Here is a 21,879-nt window from a genome sequence, read left to right on the forward strand (position 1 = left end):
GTCCCTTATGACGCCATGGAGGAACTTGTCCTTTTGTGTACAACAGAGCTGCTGTAGGTACCCCACCTAAGCCTCAAGCTGTACCCAACCCACCAAACACTCTCCTTGATACCAAGTGGTTGATTGTTAGGCGCTTTGGTGATGCTCAAACGTAAAAAAAGATGAAAATGGTTCCATTCAACATTGTTAAGCCTCTAAATGGCGATGCGTGGGTGGAAGCTAATGGGCAACAGTATTTCCCTAGCCACATTAGTGCCTTTATTCTCACCAAGATGAAGGAAATTGCAGAAGCATATCTAGGGAAGACTGATGAACCATGTGAGCTTAGCTGAAACAACACTGGAGGACCTGGGCAGAAATGGGGTTCAATTAGATTCTGCAGTCCTCTGGTACATGAACGACCACAGTGTCGTCATCCCATAGCATTGTCACTTGCAGCCGCTGCCGAGTTAGAATCGATGTCGACACACACAACCACTCTGGCTATCAATGTCGTTTCCTTTCGCAACGCACTTGACCATAGCGTTATCATGCACCACCACGGCTTCCGCACAAGGGTCTTGAACCCCTTATCTCCTGTACATGACCTTTGTGTTACTGCAAAACCCACTTTTTTTTCTACACCTACATCTTTTCCACAGCAAGCCCAAATTGCCATGGCCCAAACTGCAGTCACGTGTTATTTTTTCTAAACCCACCTCGTGTTTTAGCAATTTTTGTTTTTGAACTATGTCACCAAGTTGTTTTGAAGTCCCAACACCTTGAGGAAAATGTATCTTTTAAAGGCCAGTGAGTGTTATGGTCCAGCAAGCACAGGAAGCAATACAACAAACATCACCAAGCACGGAGGAGACAAGCACAAATATTTCCCAAAGGCCATCACGCAGAATCACCAAACCATTGCATCTCAAGGATTTTGTGTAATACTAATTTTGTTAAGAAAGAATATGATTGGATAAACATGAATATGGTTGTCTACCACTTCTTAGTGTGTATGCTAGTGCTAAATTCTGTTTTTCAAATTTCAGCATCTTAATTTCCCATAGGCTACTTGAATGTAAGGAAAAGGCAATCATAAATAATATAATTTCCCTTCTTACCTTTCTTTCTGGAGGTCCTAGCTCCTAGCCCTCGAAGCTAGGCTATTTCTCTTCTCTGATTTTGTGCCCATAACACGAGGTTAAACAATTAATTTCATTATCAAAGTGTGTTGGTCTAATTGGAAATAATTTAACTTCGAAAATTTAGTCTTATGTTCAATTGTATGATTGAGGGCAAACCCTACCACAGCGGTAATGTTGTGCCTTGGTACCGTTGGTTATGGGTTTAAATCCGGAAATAGTCTCTGTCTATGTAAGGATAAGGTTGTGTACAATGACCATCCTTCATACCTTTCAATAGCGGGGAACCTTCATGCACCGGTGTAGTTAGCTTTTTTTTTTGTACGATTACTCTATATTACAAACGGATTTAATTCTTTAAAGTGAGGAAATATATTTTAGAGAATAAAACACAGTTAAAGTTGTTGATTAGATTTTGGAGAGCTTGCGTCAATCTTGGGTCAGAGGTTGTTATCTTGGACCAAAAGGGAGACCTCTACGCAACTGGAAGAGATAAAATTTATCAGATAAAAAATCATCACAAGTCACAAAGAAACATGAAATACACGAACTAATTAATTGAGTAATTGATAACCATTAGAAATATCCAAGTCACAAAAGAGGTTAGAGAAGCCAAAAAGCTAGACGAAGATATTAGGCATAAAGTACCTGGCTAATTGGCTATTGACTATTGACTATTGTGTCATGAAACAAGATAGGTTTATAGCCTCTTGAACTAGCAGCAACAAACTAAATACTTGTAGATGGAGTGATGCAAACCAACATTTGAGATCAAAGCCACAAGATTTAGAAGGAATTGAATATTGGCATACTTCTCTGTCAACAATTTTGGTGTATAAACTGAATTATAAGTAGTTAGCCACAAATTAGTTAGCACTATTATATTAAAATCAATAATTTCTTTATCGATCTTATGATTGAACTGTTTAGCAGAAAGGAATATTAACATTTAGTAGCATAAAGAACATATTAAATGATAAACAAATTAAGTCTACTATCATTAAGTTTACAGTTTTTTTAATAAACATTTTAGTTATACAATTGCAGATAATACTTGATACTACACTATCTAACACAAGTTGTGACAACTAGTACTATTTTAGAAGGCCAAAGAGTAGCGTAAAAATTCACATTACTATGACAATGTTAGTGCAAAAACAAGAGTGAAACACTAATTTCAATTCAAATTAGGCATACTTCACGGCCACCATTTTGTTCAAGACAAAGTAAGAATCAAACTACTAAAGAAAACTCCAAGTATTTCTTAATACAATATATACTCTTCACAAATATAGTAGTAAAATATCGGATGCATAATCATAGTTAAAAACAAGGAGCATTTGTAAGAAATATAAAACCCCACTAAATAGGAAAAAAAATACAAGAATTAACTTCATTACTAAAACATTGACATACTTCTCTGCCAACAACTCTGGTGCATAAACTAAAAAACAGGTAGTTACCCACAAATTAGTTTGCACAATTGATATCAATAATTGCATAATCATATGACTGAAGTGTTTAGCAGAACTGAATCTTAACATTTAGTAAGTATATAGAGCGTATGAAATAATAGATCATAGTGTATAGCAGAAGAATATTCTACTTCCTCACTTGTAATAAATCAAATAAAATTTATAGCAGAAGCAAATGCTTCTTCCTCACACATGAAAGCCAAGTATAATGAAGTTGAGTTTGTTGGATAAGCATTCTAGGTATTCAAATTGCAGACAATAATTGATTCTATGTGATGCACAATCAAACTATAAGCTCCAAGTACGTGAAACGTCTATTGAACTGAAAACAAAACTATATAAACATCTTGGCTACTTGTAAAGTGAAGGCTAGACACCAATTTAATGCAATAGCATTACCTTTTAACGTTTTGATAATGGTATCAACAGAAACACAATAGCCTGAAGTTGAACACAGGGAAAAAGACATCTTATATTATTATTAGCAAGAGTTCAATTTTTAATCTCCGTAATTTGAGTTTATTACATCATAGAATAAACAAAGTGGTTAAACCACTAGGGTAGCCTAACGGTGAGGATTTAGGGTAGTATGCATATTCAAACCTCAATATGATCATTGAAAAAAAAAAGAAGAATATACAAAGTGGGCAAGTATACACACGTATGACGTATCTCTATATCCTGTCAAAGCCAATTGAAAATTTTCTAAACACGGCACAAATTGTAGACAAATTTGCTTAGTTCCAGAAAAAAATTGTTACATGCACATTCCAAAAGAGATATTCTAGTTAATTTAACTATTAAAATAAATAGTCCTGATCCAAAAAAAAATTAAAATAAATAGTAATCTAGTACAATATTGGTTCAACAAACAAAAATCATAGGTTTCCTAAGCCATTGAATAAGCCGCAAAGATTAAAAAAAAAAATGAGCACTAGAGTTAAAGGGAACCCAACAACATATAGGAAGAAAGGAAAGAATATAAGTATGAGATCATTTGTTGAACATTTACCCAACAAGGCAACAAGGTGACTATGTGCCTAGCAGCAATTTGGACGCAACGTCGCAACTCAACTAAGGGAAAATTTTAGGCCCAATTTATATAAGAGAGCAAGAAATAGCAACTACTATATCATTTTATCCTGAAATTGACTTGGTGTGAGATGAATTAGTTGAATATCAAATAAAAAATGTGAGATGAATTAGTTGAATATCAAATAAGAAATTTTAATATTTCCTGTTAAAAAAAACAGCAAGACATTTATAAAGTATCTTAATATTAAATGTAGTAGAACATATAACTGAAATTCTCAATTACTAGGCAATTGCTGAATGCACCTCATTTTTTTCTTGGTACACGCCTCAAATTCCAAATATTCTTTTCTTACTCTTCCTCTCTCAAGAAAACCCTAGTCGCATCTCGCACAAACCTCCAAGACCACCGCACCCCACCTCCACACAACCATCCAACTCCATTGCCACACCCAAACACCACCACTGCATCCACCCAACGCCACCTCCACATTGCACCAGACCTACCTATGTGTCAACACCCAACCACCCACCACCTCCACGTGCATCATCGTGACCAACAAACCTCCATGTCTCATCAAACCCACCATTGTGTCAACCACCCCTATATGGTTTCGAATTAAGTAACAAATAATACATTTATATGATGGACTGAGTAATTCGCAATACAAAAGTATTATGGATTAGTCAATCCAGAATTATAGTTCTCAAATTCGATCTCTACTTCTATGTCACAATAGCCACGCACTTTGACTCCTTTGCCATCGTGTCTCTGGTGGTAATGGGGTGGAGTAAAACACTACCAAGGGGCATAATAGTCCATTCTAGTTCATTAGTTTAGCTTATGGGGTGCAACAAGCAAAAAGATGAGGAGCATTGAGTAATTGTCCATGTACTAAACTAAAATTTTATTTGTAAGGTTAAATATGTTTTGAGTTTCTGATATATTAGCAAATTTTATTAGCGCACACACACACACACACACACACACACACACACACACGAACGAACGATAATGGTTGAATACGCAGTTGGCTAATCTTCAATATTTGTTGGACATGAAGGTTAGCTAATCATGGATAAGGTCAATACAATTACCTACAATGTTAGTTGAATTAGCAGAATATGACTAATTTTAAGGTTAGTTGAATGAGTAGAAGATCAATTTGACTATGTTCAATATTAGTTGAGTGAGAAATTCAACAAAATTTAGTGTTAGTTGAACATGGATAAGTCATTTCGACTACTTACTATGTTAATTGAATGATAGATTTCGACTAACTTTAAGCATTAGAAAGTTAGTTGAATTAAGTCAGATTTATTTTAATAAAGATATGAAGATATTTTTTCATGATTTTTTTATATTCAAATGATTTGTAGCGGTTAAACCTAATCAATGGTAGTGCTTCCTAAAAAATAGGAAGTGGTTGTCATCTTTTTCAACGTTTGAAATAACTTATCATTTGGCTCGTGGAAAGAGAATAATGTGTCTAGATTTTAGGAACAATTACCAAAATATAAATCTACCTCAAAATTCATTAGCCGAAATCAAATGTTGCTTGATGAATTCAACTAGGGGATTCGAGTGACCCCCTAAATCATGTTCTAGGAAGTTATCAAGTAGATAAATGTGGTCCACTAAGGGATTTGAGTTTGTAACCTATAAATAGGCCTTGTACTTCAAATTTTAAGGCCACTATCAATCCAAACCACAAGTCTATTTTATTTTGCACTTGTTATCACTTTTCTTTACCATTTTTGTCATTTATTGATTTCATTTAAAGTTTTCCTTTACAACTTTTCCTTTATTACTTTCCTTTACTATTTTTCTATATAACCTTTCAACCATTACCTTTCACGCAAAATTCTATCTTTTGGAGTAGTTTGGGAATCCATAGCCAAGGAGCATATTCTCCTTCTTGGCATAAATTGTTTGATCATTATTTGGAATCGTGTTAAACCAAGGATGGCCAAAAACATATTATGGCTAACTCTACATTTTTACGCAACATCAAATTAGCATGCTCGGTGGGACCAAATAGGTGAACATTTGCATTCTGGAAAAAAAAATTGAATACCATGGACTCCACACATAAACAAAAGTGGTTCTTGAAAATCAACTAAAGCAATTACCTTGGGAATGCCTACAATAATGGTGACTACAACTACTTTCCAACCAACACAAACCACATCTCTTTTTGTTGCAATACTTTTTATTGTAGTTGAAACTCCTATAGAAGAACAACCAATGACGATCTCGTTCATACGACAATAGATTGATATGGGATACATAATAGGGAAATTCTAGTATGGACCATTAAGTCATGTGGTTCATTATGAACCATATTTTACAACTGTTAGATACATCAAGTTGTTTAGTATTATAATAGATCCTCCCACACTGTAACATTTTGTTATTTCCTGCCTTCCTCATTGTTCCTTTTATCCACTCCTTCCTCACCGTTCTGCCACCACATGTTCGTCGTTGTCGCTATTGCCAAACCAATGCTCTAGCAGTTATTATGGCCTCTTCAAAGGTCTGCATCACCTTTTTTCCCATCCACAACCAAAGAAACAACAATTAAACAAGGTTCAACCTCACCGTCAACCCTGTCTGGTAGATCTAGTGCAAATATGCTTTTGTAGATCTAGGACATTTCAGTCACTAATAATTGCTAAATTTAGGTTTTATTGATAGTCAAATTAGACAAGAATGATTAGATTTCCTCTACTTTATTGTTGTTTTTCATAGAATAATGAGGATTTTAATGTCATTTTAATTCTTGACCAACAAGAGTCAAAAGAAGGGAAATTACAAGTGCTTTGGAGTTAAATTGATGCAAAACTTGAAAAAAAAAGCCTTGAAGAAGAAGTTGAAGATTGGAACATCTCGCTTAGCGCGCAAGACAGGCCCAGTGCGAAGTCTCGCTCAGCAGTCAGCCTAAGCTTAGCGCAAAAAAGACCCACGAAGAAACCTAAAGGTGCGCTTAGTGCGTGCCACCATACCTGCTAAGCGCAGTTGTCGCGCTTAGCATGAGGTTGCGTGAATTTTAAGCTAACTAAGACCTATAAAAGGAGTAGGAAGCAAAGGAGAAAGACAAACTGAGACTCAGAGTTCTCTATTGAATACACCCAAAGCCTAAGTATCTAAAATAAGGGAAACCCTTTTTCTAGAGCCATTCTCCCCTTCTCCTTCCTTATCCATCCCTCTTCTTCTTCCATTCCCATCAACCCATGAAGTGTAAAGCATCTCATGGCAATGAGAGACTAAACCCCCTATTTTTGAGAGCCTAGCGATCAACTTCTTATAATGTAATTTTTCCCTACTATCTATTTAATGCAATGCCAGTTTTTATTGTTCTTTTCTGTGCTTTATTGTTATTGATTGTGGTCTGATCACCCATATTCATGCATCTGTTTAGGAAGTAGGTATTGGAAAGTGTTTATTTTCTAAAGAATTGGGAAATGACATCTAAATGAAATCATGTCTAGGAATAGAATGAACTTGTTTAGCCTATTCATGCATCTTTGTTCTTAATGCAATTTATTGTTTTACCTTTGCAAAGGAATTTGAGAGAGAAAATAAATAAATTAGGCTTTTTCACTTAAGGAATTAGGGTTAAAGTATCAAAATAGATGTGAGTAAAAACTGAGATAATATTAGATAGAGAAAAATCTTTAATATTACATCACAAGTAGTTTGGTATGCTAGGCCCTAACGCATTTGCATTATGAATTCATCTTCGCAATTAAATTATTGTTTTTCTTTCTTGTTTTTCCATCTTTTACTTTTTTTCCTTTCATTTCACTTATAATTCTTTATCTCTTCTATTTTGTTTATTGCTTAAAAATTAGGTTTACACCAATCTAAGTACAAACAAAGTCTCAGTGAACTCAATACTCAGACTTTCATTTTACTTTATTACTTGTGACAATTTGATACACTTGACAATGAGTTAACAACTACCCTCGTCATCAATCCCATGCGTCACTGTCGGAGATGATTTCCGACAACGACATTTCAATTTGTATTCCACTCTTTCCACATTGACCTTGTCGTGAACCCATCAGGCCCCACCAACGACCCCGTTGTGATTGTTGTCTGATAGGAGCTGATTTGCACCAATGATGATCAGAATGATGAAGAGGGAAAATGTTTGCTAAATCATTTTGGTTTTGATTTTTAGAGGAAAAAAAGATTAAAATAAACAAAATGTCACTACCGCCAAAAATTATCTCCGACGACGAACTATAGCCGTTGGCGATAATTGTTAGGTAGAAGGAAATATGTAATAGTATTGTGCAGAAAATATACCATAACACTATGAACATTAGATCCATCTAAAGATCATCATTAATGATTCATAATGGACCACCAATCAAGTGAAAATACCTTGAGGGACCTAAATATTCCGTGGTTGAAAAACAAAACTTTTATTATATAAACTAAAAAAAAAACTTTATTGTGTAACAAGCATTCATAGCTTTCACACTCACATTTGACCGAGAGTTTTCATTTTCAGCCTTTGCTTTTTTTCTTTTTTTTTTTTGTGAATTTTCACTTTCAGCCTTTTAGACTATGGAGAGCCTTTGCGAATTTTTTTTATAATTTTGTTTAAACAAGTGTAATGATATTACTTATAAGATGCATGCTTAATTAATAAGATAAAGTTTCATAATTTTATACTTACATGTACTAACATTTATTTTGTATATTTTTGTAAAAAAAATATTTTGTATATTATATAGGCACTTTTAATTCAATGTGTGTGAAATATTTCAAAAAAATTAAGTTGAGGAAAATTAGAAAAATTAAATAGCTTAATTTATAAAACTATTTTTAATTAATAAAATACAATAAAAAATAAAAATTACAGGCGTTTCAAATATTCATTTTGCAAAATGTAAAAAAATTATTTAATTGATTAAAAATAATTATTATACTAGTAATTTGAAGCTATCCAATTGTAATTATTGTTAATTAAAAAAATTTGAGTAATGACTAATGAATTAAGAAAAATATAAAATTTTGTTTAAATCTACAACAAATTAATGAGAAAAGACATTAGCTTAATTTGACATAAGTTTGCGTGTCTTGAAACGAAAATATACTTATATATATATATATATATATATATATATATATATATATATAGAGAGAGAGAGAGAGAGAGAGAGAGAGAGAGAGAGAGAGAGAGAGAGAGAGAGAGAGAGAGAGAGAGAGGGAGGGAGGAAAAGTAACACTTTAATTTCAAACCATCTCAAATTCAAAAATAAAATTTCAAATAAAATATAAACTGCCCGTCGGTGGAGGATAACAAAACACATTCGAGAAGACTATGCTTGCTAATGTACTACTCCCACTTAATTCATATATAAACAAAAAGATAATTTTATAAGTTAAACTTAAATATAAGAAAAAATAACTAATTATTTTATTATCATTTTTAAATAATTTTTTTATTTAATTTTAATTCTATTTTAATAATTTATTTTTATTTATGATAATAAATTTTAATAAAAAATATTTTTAAAATAATCTTACTTTTTCTATAAATTTTTTTAAAAAATAATGTTAATTAATTTTTTTTAATTAATATAAAATTAATTATTTTTATTTATATATAAGTTGAGAATGCTTATTAAATAACTATCATAAATGATATTTGTGGGTAGTTATGAAAGTTAAAATATTAATTAATGCGATAACCGTAAAATATTGCCGTCAGTATTTTTCGACAGTATTGACTCAATTTCTTGTATCGTAAGATAGTCCAAAGTCTAAACTGTCGTTATCAGACATTAAGAAATAGTAAATATTTTCAGACATTGATATATAAACTCAAAATGTGGACACATCTTCCATTAGTGATTTATTTTCACACTTCACTTACTTTTTTTTTTTGGTAATATCTTCATTCATTGGTATCTTACCTGAATACTTTAAAATGTTTTTAACTATATATAACCTTTTTAATAAATATTTTTTATAAAAAAAATCATTTTATCACAATAGTTTATATAATCAATAATTTTCTTTAAGAGTTTGTTTGATACACACTAGAGTACAATATAAGGAGAACAAAACTACAAAAATAATTACACAAACCCTTTTTATTATGTGTTGTTTGGTTAGAAAATGTAAAAAAAAAAAGTAAACTAATCTAAAATTTATTAAAATATTATTTTTAATATATTAATGATTAATTATCTTAATTATATAACTCGTATTGTATTTTATATATATATATATATATATATATATATATATATATATATATATATATATGAAAACATATCTCAAAAGTTTTTTTTTGTCAGCAACTAAAGAATTTTATTAATTGCATCAGAGAGGTGCTAAACATTTACACAAAGGATTGAGATGTAGCCACCATGGCTATAGAATATAGAATAATACAGGAAGTATGAAAAATAGACCCTCTACCCGAGAAACAACTAATAGCTGTCCACTAACAACAAACTATTTTCATAGCATGAAAAGCCCACCACATTCTAGAAAACGATTTTTTACCTATACAACTTGGAATTTGCATATGAAAAGATACATACTCTAAGAATCATAGCAAATCAATTACCACACCTCCTAAATAACATCGTATCTCAACAAATAGCCAAAAAAAATACCCGGGTCCGCTTACCATTGTTGGAAAGAGACATCAAAATTACTTTGATATGTCTTTAACCATGACCACGTATCAAAAGAGGATTTTATACCATAAATTGTTTTCAAGTAGTACTTGCTCTTCAAAAATTATATTGTTCCTTTGATGTCATAAATTCCATACAATGGAACTCCAACAATCCACCAATTTTCTCCCTTGTAGGCAATGTGAAATTTGATGAAAGTGATCACAAGGTATATTGTGTGATACTGTTTGGATTTTCAACAATTTATACCATTTCCATTGTCCGTATCACTTTGTCAACACAATCCACAAGTAAGACCATCCTCTAGAAATTGAATTTGTCTTTTATGAAGATTAATCCTTATAGGTAATTTATCATGCAAGACTCTCCAAATCATAAAGAAAACTTTATTTGGAATTTTGATTTTCCATAACCACTTTAAGACTTCCTCCTCATTTGATCCCACCTTTAAGTTATGTAGAGTTAGATACATGGATTTAACTGCCAAACTATATGACAGGTTCACAGTCCAAATCCAATGATTTTCACCAAATCCTCATGAGCATTGTTAACCAATGCAAAGAACTCCTCCACCACTTGTGTCTCTTATTGAAACCATTCTCTCCTCCATCTAAATTCCCAAACCCACCTATCATCTCTCCAACTACCGATCTTTTTTACGCATGCATCTTTTTGTTTCGAATTAAGGAACAACCATGCAAATTTATGTTGCAAACTCTCACTCCCACACCATCTATCCTTCCAAAATCTAGTACATGACCCATTCCTATCTTCCATACCACCAAATCAACAAACCACCTATCATCATCTCTTTTGCACATCCTTTTTATGTCCATCCACCAAATAGACTCCTTTGATGTAATACCACAATCACTCAACCCTTGACAACTCAAATACTTAGAATCTAACACCTTCTCCAATAGTTCCCCTCAGTTGTGGAAAAGATTCCACCTCCATTTAGCAAGTAAAACAAAATTAAATAAAGATACATCCTTGATCCCTAAGCCTCAATTCTCCTTAAAATCTCATTTGTAAACTCACCAAATTCCTAGAAATTCCTTTTGGAATTTTAAAGACGAACATAAAGAAAAGTGGTAGAGAAATAAGTACCGAATTAAAAAGCATATTCTCTCAACAAAAGAAAGGTGTTTATGTTTCCAAGATGCAAACTTCTTGTCAAATTTGGCTAAGATTGGCTCCCAAGTCTCCAATTTTCTAGGATTTGTACTAATAGGGATCTCGAAATAAACAAATGGGACGGTCAAGATTCTACAATTTAAGTACTTTGAAAATCTCCCTACTTTCTCCCTTGGCACTCCAATACCCCCAAATCTACTTTTGTGAAAATTCACCTTCAAGCTAGATACAGGTTCAAAGCATTTCATCATACTCTTTAGAATCACCATATTATCTTCAATAAATTCCCCCACAAAGATTGTGTCATCCACATATTGTAGTAAATTCACATCCACCTCTTTTGCCCCCACCTTAAAGCCCCTATAAAGGTTTCTAGAAACCCCTTCTCTCATCATTCCACTTAATCCCTCTGCCACAATAGTGAAAAGAAAAGGAGCTAAGGGATCTCCTTATCTTAACCCTTTTTGCAAAGTGAATTCCTTTGAGGTGTTACCATTCACAAGAATCGTTACCAAGCTAGAGACAAGACATCCATGGATCCATTTAATCCATTTTTTCATTAAAACATAATCTTCTCATCATATAAAAAAGGGAACTCCAACATACTGAATCACATGCCTTTTCGTAGTCAACTTTAAATAACAAACACTTTCTCTTCTTCCTCCTCGCTTATCCACCACTTCATTTGCTACCAAAGTGCTATGCAAAATATTTCTTCCCCCCAAGAAAGCACTTTGTCTTCCATCAATAACACCATGAAACATTCTTTAAAGCCTTCTAGCCAATAATTTTGTCACTATTTTATACATGCATCCAACCAATGAAATCAACCTATAATCCCATTTTATGAGAGAAAGTATCGTATATGAGAGTAAGATGATTAAATCTAAATCGTATAATCATACATGAAGGGTTAAGATTTAATGTCATGTGATTACTTAAATGTCACATGACTTTTTAAGTGGTCGCATGACATTAAATTTTGAATGTCCATGTTTAATTATACAGTTCAAGTTTAATCATCTCACTCTCATATTTTTCTCATACGATATGCTCTCTCTCTCTCTCTCTCTCTCTCTCTCTCTCTCTCTCTTTCTATATATATATATATATATATATATATATATATATATATATAGAAAAGTCATGACTTTTAGGAAAATAAAAATCCAATGCTATTTTTTAACTATGTAATAGGAGAAGTAAATGAGAGTATGATAGTTTCTAAATAGTTTTAGCTTGTGTTTGATAGATGGGGGAAAGAGAGAAATATAGAAGAAATAAGGTGGATCTCACAATTTCTACACTTTACTTTAATTTAAATATATATCTTATATTTCTATCTTTTCTATTTCTATCCTCTCTACCAAACACACTACTAATAAAGTGTAAGAGAGAGAGATAAGGATGTTTTTGTCTTTTGAATAGTTTTATTTGAGATAAAAAAAATTATCATTTGATTTTTGGCTTAAATTGATTTTTTATCTTCAATATTTTATTTTATTTTGGTAAACTTTTTATCTTCAACAAATTAATTGATACTTTTTCATCCCTTACTTTTAAGAAATTTGTGAATTTTACCTTCTAACATTTGAGCTAATGTGACATGCTGGTATAGTTGCATATTTTACCTCTAGTTTTTATTTTTTATTTTTAGCGGATTTTATCCTCAACTTTTAGAGACAATTAATGGATAAATGATATAAGGTAAAAATTTTACTTTTTAAAAAAGTTGGGAGTACAATGCACAAAATTATTTTGTTAGGGGTAAAATTTGCTAAAAAGTATAAAGTTGAGGATAAAAAATACAATTAAGTCTTAATTGTTTTAGTAACAAAAAATGCTTAAATAACTTTTTTTAGGCAACTTAAATAACTGTTCGATTTCTATAAAATAGGTTTTTTAATCATTCAATGTTTTTATTTTGATTTTAACCTTTTTTCAGTGTTTGCTATCAAATAGCAATACTAGTTAATGACATGACAACTACATCAATAATTGATCGACTTGTGACATCTTCAAGAAGTCAATTAGTATAGTTACATGTAAATTCTTTGGTAAAATTTCTTTTAAAATCATCATTTGTTCAAAATAATTGATAAAGTTAGATTAGTTAATGAGGAATTTAAAAACATAATTCATCCAAAAAATTAGAGGTGATTGTCCTATCAGACTCCTTGATGACGAGCTATCAATATCATTGTTATGTCATTACTCATTAGTTAACGTTATTACTTGATAGTAGGAATTTAAACAAAAAAAAATTATAAGGACAATGTTGTGGTAAAATGCACCAAATTTATTGGTTGAAGGTAAAATTTGCAAAAAATTAAAAAAATTGAAGGTAAAAAGTGCAAATAAACCTTGATTTTTTTAGTAACAAAAAAAGCTTAAATAAATTTTTTATCCTATAAAATATAGTTTTTTAGTCATTCAAAAATTTTGTTTTGATTTTAGTTTCTATGATTTTATTTTCTAATTTTAGTTCCTGTTATCAAATAACAGTTCTAGTTGATGACATAATAATAACATTGACATCCATTAGCTTGTCACACCATCAAGAAGTCTTATATAATTGTCACATGTAATTTTTCTTATAAATTATCTTTTAAAATAGTTGATAAAGGCTTATTAGTTGACAAAAGATTTAAAAACATAATTTACCTTAAAAAAATTACACAAGATTATTAAGTAAGACTTTTTGATAATATAACAAGTCAATATATTGTCATCATTATTATTATGTCATTAGTTAACACTTTTACTTGATAACAAATATTAAAACATTTCTTTTTATAAGGACCAAAAATAATATATTTAAATATCTAAAATTAAAAGACACCTTATTTTATAAGAACCAAAATTTAAGACAACAAAAATTGAATTTTTGTGCTGTCTATCAGCTTATGATTTGTTTTGTCCCTTAATTTTTTTTTAAAAAAATCAAATCAAACATAAAACAATAATATTTATGTTGTTCAATATGATATTTTTCTTACAAATCAAACGGATATCAAATGTGTAATTTACTTTAAAAATAATGCAAATATTAATCAGTATTTTGAACACTGGAGAGATCAATTAAGGAATAAAAAAGATATACTATTAATGTATTTTATTGTAATTTTTAATAACTTTTTATTATTAATTCTTTAATGCATACTTCTCCATTAGGTAGCCCTAATCGGCTAATCTAATGTTGGAAAGGATGTTTCTCCAACTAAATGGTTGTAATAGTAATTACGAATAAATAGTATACGTCTACATGAATAAATTTTACTAAAAAAAATACAATGAGTATCTCGATTTTTTTTAAAAAAATTAAGTTTGTTAAAAAAATAATGATGACTTGATCAGTATCTCGAATTATTAAGAAATGTTTTCTTAAGAATTATCAGTATAATATAAATAATTTATTAAAAAGTTAATTTCTTAAATAAGTACCACTATCTCAAATTATGAGTCTTTAATTTCGGGAAATACAATGAGTTCACCCATGCAAGATTCGAACGCAATCGTAGTAAATGAGAGGCACGAGGATGACTTACACAAGTCTTTCTCAATGTTTTTGTCTGCCCATGACGTTGTGTCCAGTTCCTCCCAAGATATGGCTTGTCTGCATTCACAGGTTCATTTAATATACTTTATTAAACACTTTTTAATTATTTTTAAAAGATTACTTTTTAAAACTTCTAATATAAGGAAAAAAAATAACGCATACCCCATCTTTGAAATAAATTATTATTTTTAATTTTATTTTGTTTCTTATTTTTTTTATTTCTATCGATTTTTTTTTTACATTTTATCAAACAAACCTTATACAAAAATCGAACACATAAATTAATTGATATGAATTTATTTTAATTTAATAAAAAAAATTGGATTTGAATCCGGTAAAAATACCTCTAGACGAAACAAAACAAACCTTACACGACATGTAATTAAATTAAATGTTATAATTTTTTTAAAATTGAAAATCTAAATTACCTTTCACATAGATATTAATCAGACCATGGATACATATTACACAGTAGTCCAAATGATCTCATAATTTCTGGAATATTTGACCAGAAAAAAGAAAGAGATAAATAACAAACATGATAAATGATATAATTAAAAAAGTAAGAGAGATAGAAAAAAAGTGTAAAACTGAGGTGGAAGAGAAAATGAACAATAATAGTAAGAATCCTAATGTAAATGTAATTAAAAAACTGAAAAACAAATGAACACGTTGATTCCATCCCCGAAACGTCAAAGATCTCTTTAAGCACGACCAATTGTGTAATGAATATGCTTGAAAGCGAGTGAATGATTCTTTTCTTGAACTTAAGACACAGTAACTTCCCTTTTTTGCTGGTTATGTTCCAATGTTTCAGAACAGCACTGTTGCAAGCTTTTTTATCTCTTCAAGTCTGGTCTTTCTTGAGGTAATCTTAGATATTCTCCTCTTCCTAACGTGCTATGTAGGTTTCTGTCACATATTATATTGATTATTTTATATATTAATCAATAATAAATTAAACATGGGGTTTTTCTCCAAGGCACCAACAACCTTATAATATTCTTTTTAAGTGGCTTATCTTTTGGAGTTTCTGGGCGTGATTGGACTATTGTGGTTCACTCATATTTAGAATCACCAAAAGCATGGACATAGAATTTTCATGTTGGGTGCTTATTGAATCCTAGTTTTCTGGGCTAACCCCTCCCAAAAACATAGAATCTTTAGGCACATGGAGTCATGAGTTTTACTTTTTCTTCTTTATTAAACTATGATGGTGCTTGCTTACTTTTGTTTACTTTTTGTGATGTTCATGAAATGGTTTTGGCACTTGACTGGTGCTTAGTTTTCTGTGCTGAATGGTGGTGTAAACTGAAGAAGAACTGAAGCTAAGAGAGTTGCTGCATACTTTGAAGTTTTGAAGGAAGGTTGGTTCTCTTTGGCAGCATGGTTATGGGGAGAACACTGTTCATCTTGGTTTTGTGCTTGTGGATTCCCTTGGAAGTGGTGGGAAGGAAAGAACCTTTTTATTCACCTACCACTGTGAATTCCACTGTTTCTTCTAGACCGAAGGTTGTGAAGTTTGGTGCCCTCTTTAATATGGATTCTGTCATTGGAAGATCAGCGTTACCTGCAATTATGGCTGCTGTTAAGGATGTTAATTCTAGCACCAGCATTCTCCCTGGCATTGATCTGCAAGTTATTTTACATGATACCAATTGCAGTGCTTTTCTTGGAACAATGGAAGGTATTTGCCAAAACTTGAAATTTCAGCAGCTATCTCTCTCACCAATTGGTTTTACTTGACTTCGCTTGACAACTTATGTATGCTTGTATGGTCAAGATTGACTCTTCTCACCTCTCGTGCTTTCATGGTTCTTGTAATGTGAGACGAGCTAATCTTACCATTCTATTCTAAGTGGGGTTTGGTAAAGGTTAGTTTTACTTTAATCTTGACCACACATGTATAATTAAATAGTTAAGATTAGCTCTTCTCATCTCACACGGTGTCCCCCCATATCCATTGTTTATTGAAGAACTACTTCTCTTTAAAGTTTGCTTCTAATCATGTCAAGTCACATTTTTCTTGACTATCTACACCAAGAAAATCTTTATTGGACCAAAAAACATTATGCTTGATTAATATTTAGGACATAACTTTATAGTTCTTTAGGTACTTTTGGTGCTGTTTTCCAATCAAAATTAGAGTTTCACCTCGGTCATCTACATATCGAAGGTTTGCATTGAAAGTTAACATTGATTATCGAGGTAAAACTTTCATCAGATTCTAATTGAAAAACAACATCAAAAGTACCTAAGCAACTATATCCAAGTTTTGTCCTAATTAGGTGTAGCAAACAAGCGTTGGTTAATCTTTTTGATCATGTAGCTCTGCAGTTGATGGAGAATGATGTGGTTGCTGTTGTTGGTCCAGTGTCATCTGGAATAGCTCATGTCATATCTCATGTTGTTAATGAACTCCATGTGCCTCTTCTATCGTTTGGGGCAACTGACCCCACTCTATCTGCTCTACAATACCCATATTTTGTCCGCACTACTCAGAACGACTATTTTCAGATGTATGCAATTGCAGACTTTGTTGATTACTACAGATGGAAGAAGGTGATTGCCATCTATGTAGATGATGACAATGGGAGGAATGGAGTTTCTGTATTGGGCGATGCAATGTCAAAGAAACGTGCCAAGATCTCTTACAAGGCTGCTTTCCCTCCTGAAGCCAAAGAAAGTGACATCAGTGACTTGTTAAATGAAGTGAACTTAATGGAATCGCGGGTCTATGTTCTACACGTGAATCCTGATCATGGTTTAGCAATTTTCTCCATTGCCAAGAGGCTAAGAATGATGGACAGTGGCTATGTTTGGATTGCAACAGATTGGCTTCCTTCAGTGCTGGATTCCTTAGATTCACCTGATACTGACACAATGGATCTCTTGCAAGGTGTTGTGGCGTTTCGTCATCACATTCCTGATACTGATCTCAAGAAGAGTTTTCTCTCCAGGTTGAAAAGCCAAAGAGACAATGAGACTGTGAGCTTCAATTCTTATGCACTTTATGCATATGATTCTGTTTGGTTAGCAGCTCGCGCCCTCGATGCTTATCTCAATGAAGGTGGAAATGTATCTTTCTCCAGTGACCCTAAGTTGCGTGACACAAATGGAAGCATGCTGCAGTTAGCATCGCTTCGTACCTTTGATGGTGGTCCACAGTTTCTCAAGACAATTTTGGGAATGAACTTCACTGGTTTGAGTGGTCAAGTTGAGTTTGACATGGACAAGAATTTAGTTCATCCAGCCTATGATATTTTAAATATCGGTGGTAGTGGATCCCGTAGAATTGGTTATTGGTCTAATCACTCCGGTCTATCAGTTATAGCTCCTGAAGTTTTATATGAGAAAAAATCATCTAAGACTTCTTTAAAGAGCAATCAAGAGCTGTACAGTGTGATATGGCCAGGAGAGGCCACAACTACACCAAGGGGATGGGTGTTTCCCAACAATGGACAGCCACTCAGGATAGCAGTGCCGAACCGAGTGAGCTACACGGATTTTGTTTCTAAAAGCAAGAACCCTCCAGGGGTACAAGGCTATTGCATTGATGTCTTTGAAGCAGCCTTAAAATTGTTGAATTATCCTGTCCCGAGACAATATATATTATTTGGAAATGGTGAAAGGAATCCTAGCTACAACGAGCTTGTGGAGCAAGTTGCACAGAATGTGAGTTTCTAAATCTTATGTTTGCATTGGCAATGTATGTGTGGTCTAAAAAGGACTTCAAGAAGCAATAATATGGAAAGTTGGTCCTTTCCTTGACATGGTTTTTTAAATTCTGATAGCTTTGTTAATTTGGCCCTTTCTTTGTTCAGAACTTTGATGCAGTTGTTGGAGATGTTACAATTGTTACAAATAGGACAAGGATTGTGGATTTTACTCAACCTTTCATGCCATCAGGGCTTGTTGTTGTTGTTCCTGTGGAGGAGAAGAAGTCAAGCCCTTGGTCTTTCCTTGAGCCGTTCACTGCTCAAATGTGGTTGGTCACTGGTGCTTTCTTTCTTTTCGTTGGGACTGCTGTGTGGATTCTTGAGCACCGGCACAATCCTGAGTTTCGTGGTTCTCCGAGGAAACAACTTATAACAGTGTTTTGGTGAGTATGTTTTCCCCATTTGAAAGCCTTTTTAATCTGAATCCTTTTGCAGATGATAAAGAGACCAATTTAAGATGGACCTGTTTATTGCAAGGGTGTGCCATTTCTACCCTTGTTTTATCATATCATATATCATATACAATAGTGGATTGTAATTTGTTTGTCAGAAATGAGTTAATTTTATTTCTTTCATTGTGTTAATATATTATTTCGTATCTCCCAATCCTTAACCAATAAGCCTTTATCCGAGTATCCTGCCTCAGCTCCAAATAGGAAGTGTGTAGGCTTACTTTAACATCAAGTTAAATATTTTTGCTGAGATGAATTCCTTTTTTGCAGGTTTAGTTTCTCAACAATGTTTTTCTCACACAGTACGTTTCCTATATATTCATTCACACCCTCTTCAATCCTTACCTGTAACAGTCCTTGTTTTGTATTGTGTGTGATGAAATTCTGACTTATTTGCTGACCTGACACAGGGGAGAACACTGTGAGTGGACTTGGGCGATTGGTGCTAATAATATGGCTCTTTGTGGTGTTGATCATAAATTCAAGCTACACAGCTAGCTTGACATCTATCCTCACTGTGCAGCAACTGTCATCACAAATTGAAGGAATTGACAGCTTGATCTCAAGTACTCAACCAATTGGAATTCAAGACGGGTCATTTGCACGCAAGTATCTGATAGATGACCTTAATATAGCTGAATCTAGGATAGTTACATTGAAAAACATGGAGGATTATATTGATGCCCTTCAGCGTGGTCCTAAAGCTGGAGGGGTTGTGGCAGTTGTTGATGAGCTTCCTTATATTGAGGTCTTGATGTCCAGGACTGACTGTAAGTTCACAACTGTTGGGCAGGAGTTCACTAAAAGTGGATGGGGATTTGTAAGTATCTTTATTTGCATGTCTATGGTAAAGGATTCTATATGTTCATCCATTAAATAAGTTTAGAATATATTGTGGTTTTCTGTTTTGTTAAAATACTAGAGTTGGAAAGTCTCTCTTAAGGGCAAATTACTTCACAAATGGTGATTTGAAAACGTTTTTGTTTTAAGAAAAGAACTAGAATTATAGAATGACTGATTATGTTGTTCATTTTTTATCTCTCTCCTCCCATTTAAATGGGCAGAATATTATTTTTGTTTGGATTGATGGCTATTCAGAATATCCTTAAGAATACAAGGTTGCTTTTATGTTATGATGCCTCCCTTGCTGTACAATAAGGAAAATGGTCTATTCTTGCTTGAAAGGACATTAAACTAGAGTACAAGTATATATGAATGGTGGCCTGTTTGATTCTATTGTTACTTTTTGGTTTTAATAACAATTTTCTTGAATAATTCTACATTATTCAGCAATCAACTTCTCATCCAAAATCTTAAGTTTTGAAAATTGTTTCCAAGATAAGTGTTTTAAAATCAAAAAACAGAAAAAGCTGAGAGATGTTTTCTCATCTTTTTCTTGTGTTTTCATCTTGTTCAACGTCTCTCAATTCCACACTCTGCTTTGTACCTTACATAATGATTATATGAAGACACTTTCTATGAAAAATAAATAAATAAAGGTAGATCTAAGTTTACACATGAATATTCTTTTACTATTTTTTTCTAACCATATTATTGGTGTAAAGTATTTATTGAATCTGTCAATGACTAAGTTTTGTTGAGAAACTTAGCTGATCACCTTTAGTGAGGTCTCTTCTCTTAATCAATTTTTTTTCGGTCCATAAGGCTTGAACTTGAGAGTGTGCTTGTTGTTGAATATTCTTTTACTATGAGTGTGCTTGTTGTGTCTATATCTTTGATATAGTATATATCTTGTGAGAATTTTCTAAACATGGTTGGATACTGTTCTCAACTTCTCATGTTCGTTTCCCTGACAACAGGCATTCCAAAGGGACTCTCCCCTTGCTGTTGATTTGTCAACTGCCATCCTTCAACTCTCTGAGAGTGGGGACCTGCAAAGGATTCATGACAAATGGCTTAATAAAAAGGAGTGTGCAACCGTTGATGCTAATTCAAACAAACTAGCTCTGACAAGCTTCTGGGGCCTCTTTCTTATATGTGGCATTGCTTGTGTCATTGCCCTGATTATTTTTTTTGCTAGAATCTTCTGTCAATACAACAAATTCAGCCCCGAGCCTGAGAAGACCGACAAGGAAATGCAACCAGTCAGGTCTAGACGTCCTAGCAGAACTCGTAGCCTCAAGAAGTTGATGGTATTTGTAGATAGAAGAGAAGCAGATATCAAAGAGATACTTAGGGAAAACAAAAAAAGGAGACACAGCATTGGATAAGCATTCTGTTTCATCAGCCACCTAGTTAACCAACCCCTCTACATTTTTTTTGTTGGTGCATCTTTTTTGTTTTGATCCTTTTGGCAACCTTAGTGATATAGTGTTGGCACAATTGCACAAATTAGTCCACACTAGTGAAGGTAAAATTCCTTCCTTCTTAGCAAGGAAACTGTGACAGCAAGAATGTCACCACAATAGTATTTGAAAAAGGAAAAAAATAAATCATGCTTTAGTTTGTACCTTTGCTTAGAAAAAGCTTGTGAAGAAAAAAACACCCTAACCGCTATTCACATCATTGCATATATGCTTTTCATTTTCCAAGCTTTTTGGTGGTCCTTTTTATGTTGAGTTTCATTATAATCATAAATATCTGCAAGGGTTTCAAGATCACCATGCTCAATGTAGCATACGGTGTTAATGCGCACGAATTGTTAAGTGACATTTATTCAAGTTTTAATGTGAGCTCGTGTTAGTTGTATGATGA

General features: G+C 32.7%; 1 protein-coding gene across 3 annotated transcripts; it reads left to right on the plus strand.

Moving 5' to 3' along the window:
* Positions 1–15,731: 15,731 nt before the first annotated feature.
* On the plus strand, positions 15,732–21,873 carry LOC114378127 (glutamate receptor 3.4-like). Of its 3 annotated transcripts, XM_028336674.1 has the most exons (7): positions 15,732–15,861; positions 16,279–16,680; positions 17,323–18,668; positions 18,818–19,095; positions 19,435–19,466; positions 19,575–19,984; positions 20,985–21,873. In XM_028336674.1, exons 2-7 carry the CDS (start codon positions 16,380–16,382, stop codon positions 21,393–21,395), a joined length of 2,778 nt encoding a protein of 925 aa, XP_028192475.1. In that variant the 5' UTR covers positions 15,732–15,861; positions 16,279–16,379; the 3' UTR covers positions 21,396–21,873. The 3 variants fall into 3 exon arrangements, with proteins under 3 accessions (XP_028192475.1, XP_028192474.1, XP_028192476.1); XM_028336673.1 differs by lacking the exon at positions 15,732–15,861 and having other exon boundaries at positions 16,021–16,680; XM_028336675.1 differs by lacking the exons at positions 15,732–15,861; positions 16,279–16,680 and adding an exon at positions 16,711–16,867.
* The last annotated feature ends 6 nt before the right edge of the window (positions 21,874–21,879 follow it).

The sequence above is a fragment of the Glycine soja genome, chromosome 12 (genome assembly GCF_004193775.1).
Source record: "Glycine soja cultivar W05 chromosome 12, ASM419377v2, whole genome shotgun sequence".
Lineage (NCBI taxonomy): Eukaryota > Viridiplantae > Streptophyta > Magnoliopsida > Fabales > Fabaceae > Glycine > Glycine soja.

What these genes read in the sequence shown, in the direction of transcription:
- LOC114378127 (XM_028336674.1), top strand. Translation starts at nt 16,380, where the DNA reads ATGGTTATGGGGAGAACACTGTTCATCTTGGTTTTGTGCTTGTGGATT. An exon ending in TGGAGCAAGTTGCACAGAAT is followed by an intron (nt 18,669 to 18,817) that starts GTGAGTTTCTAA and finishes TTCTTTGTTCAG; the next exon opens with AACTTTGATGCAGTTGTTGG. An exon ending in CAACTTATAACAGTGTTTTG is followed by an intron (nt 19,096 to 19,434) that starts GTGAGTATGTTT and finishes CCTTTTTTGCAG; the next exon opens with GTTTAGTTTCTCAACAATGT.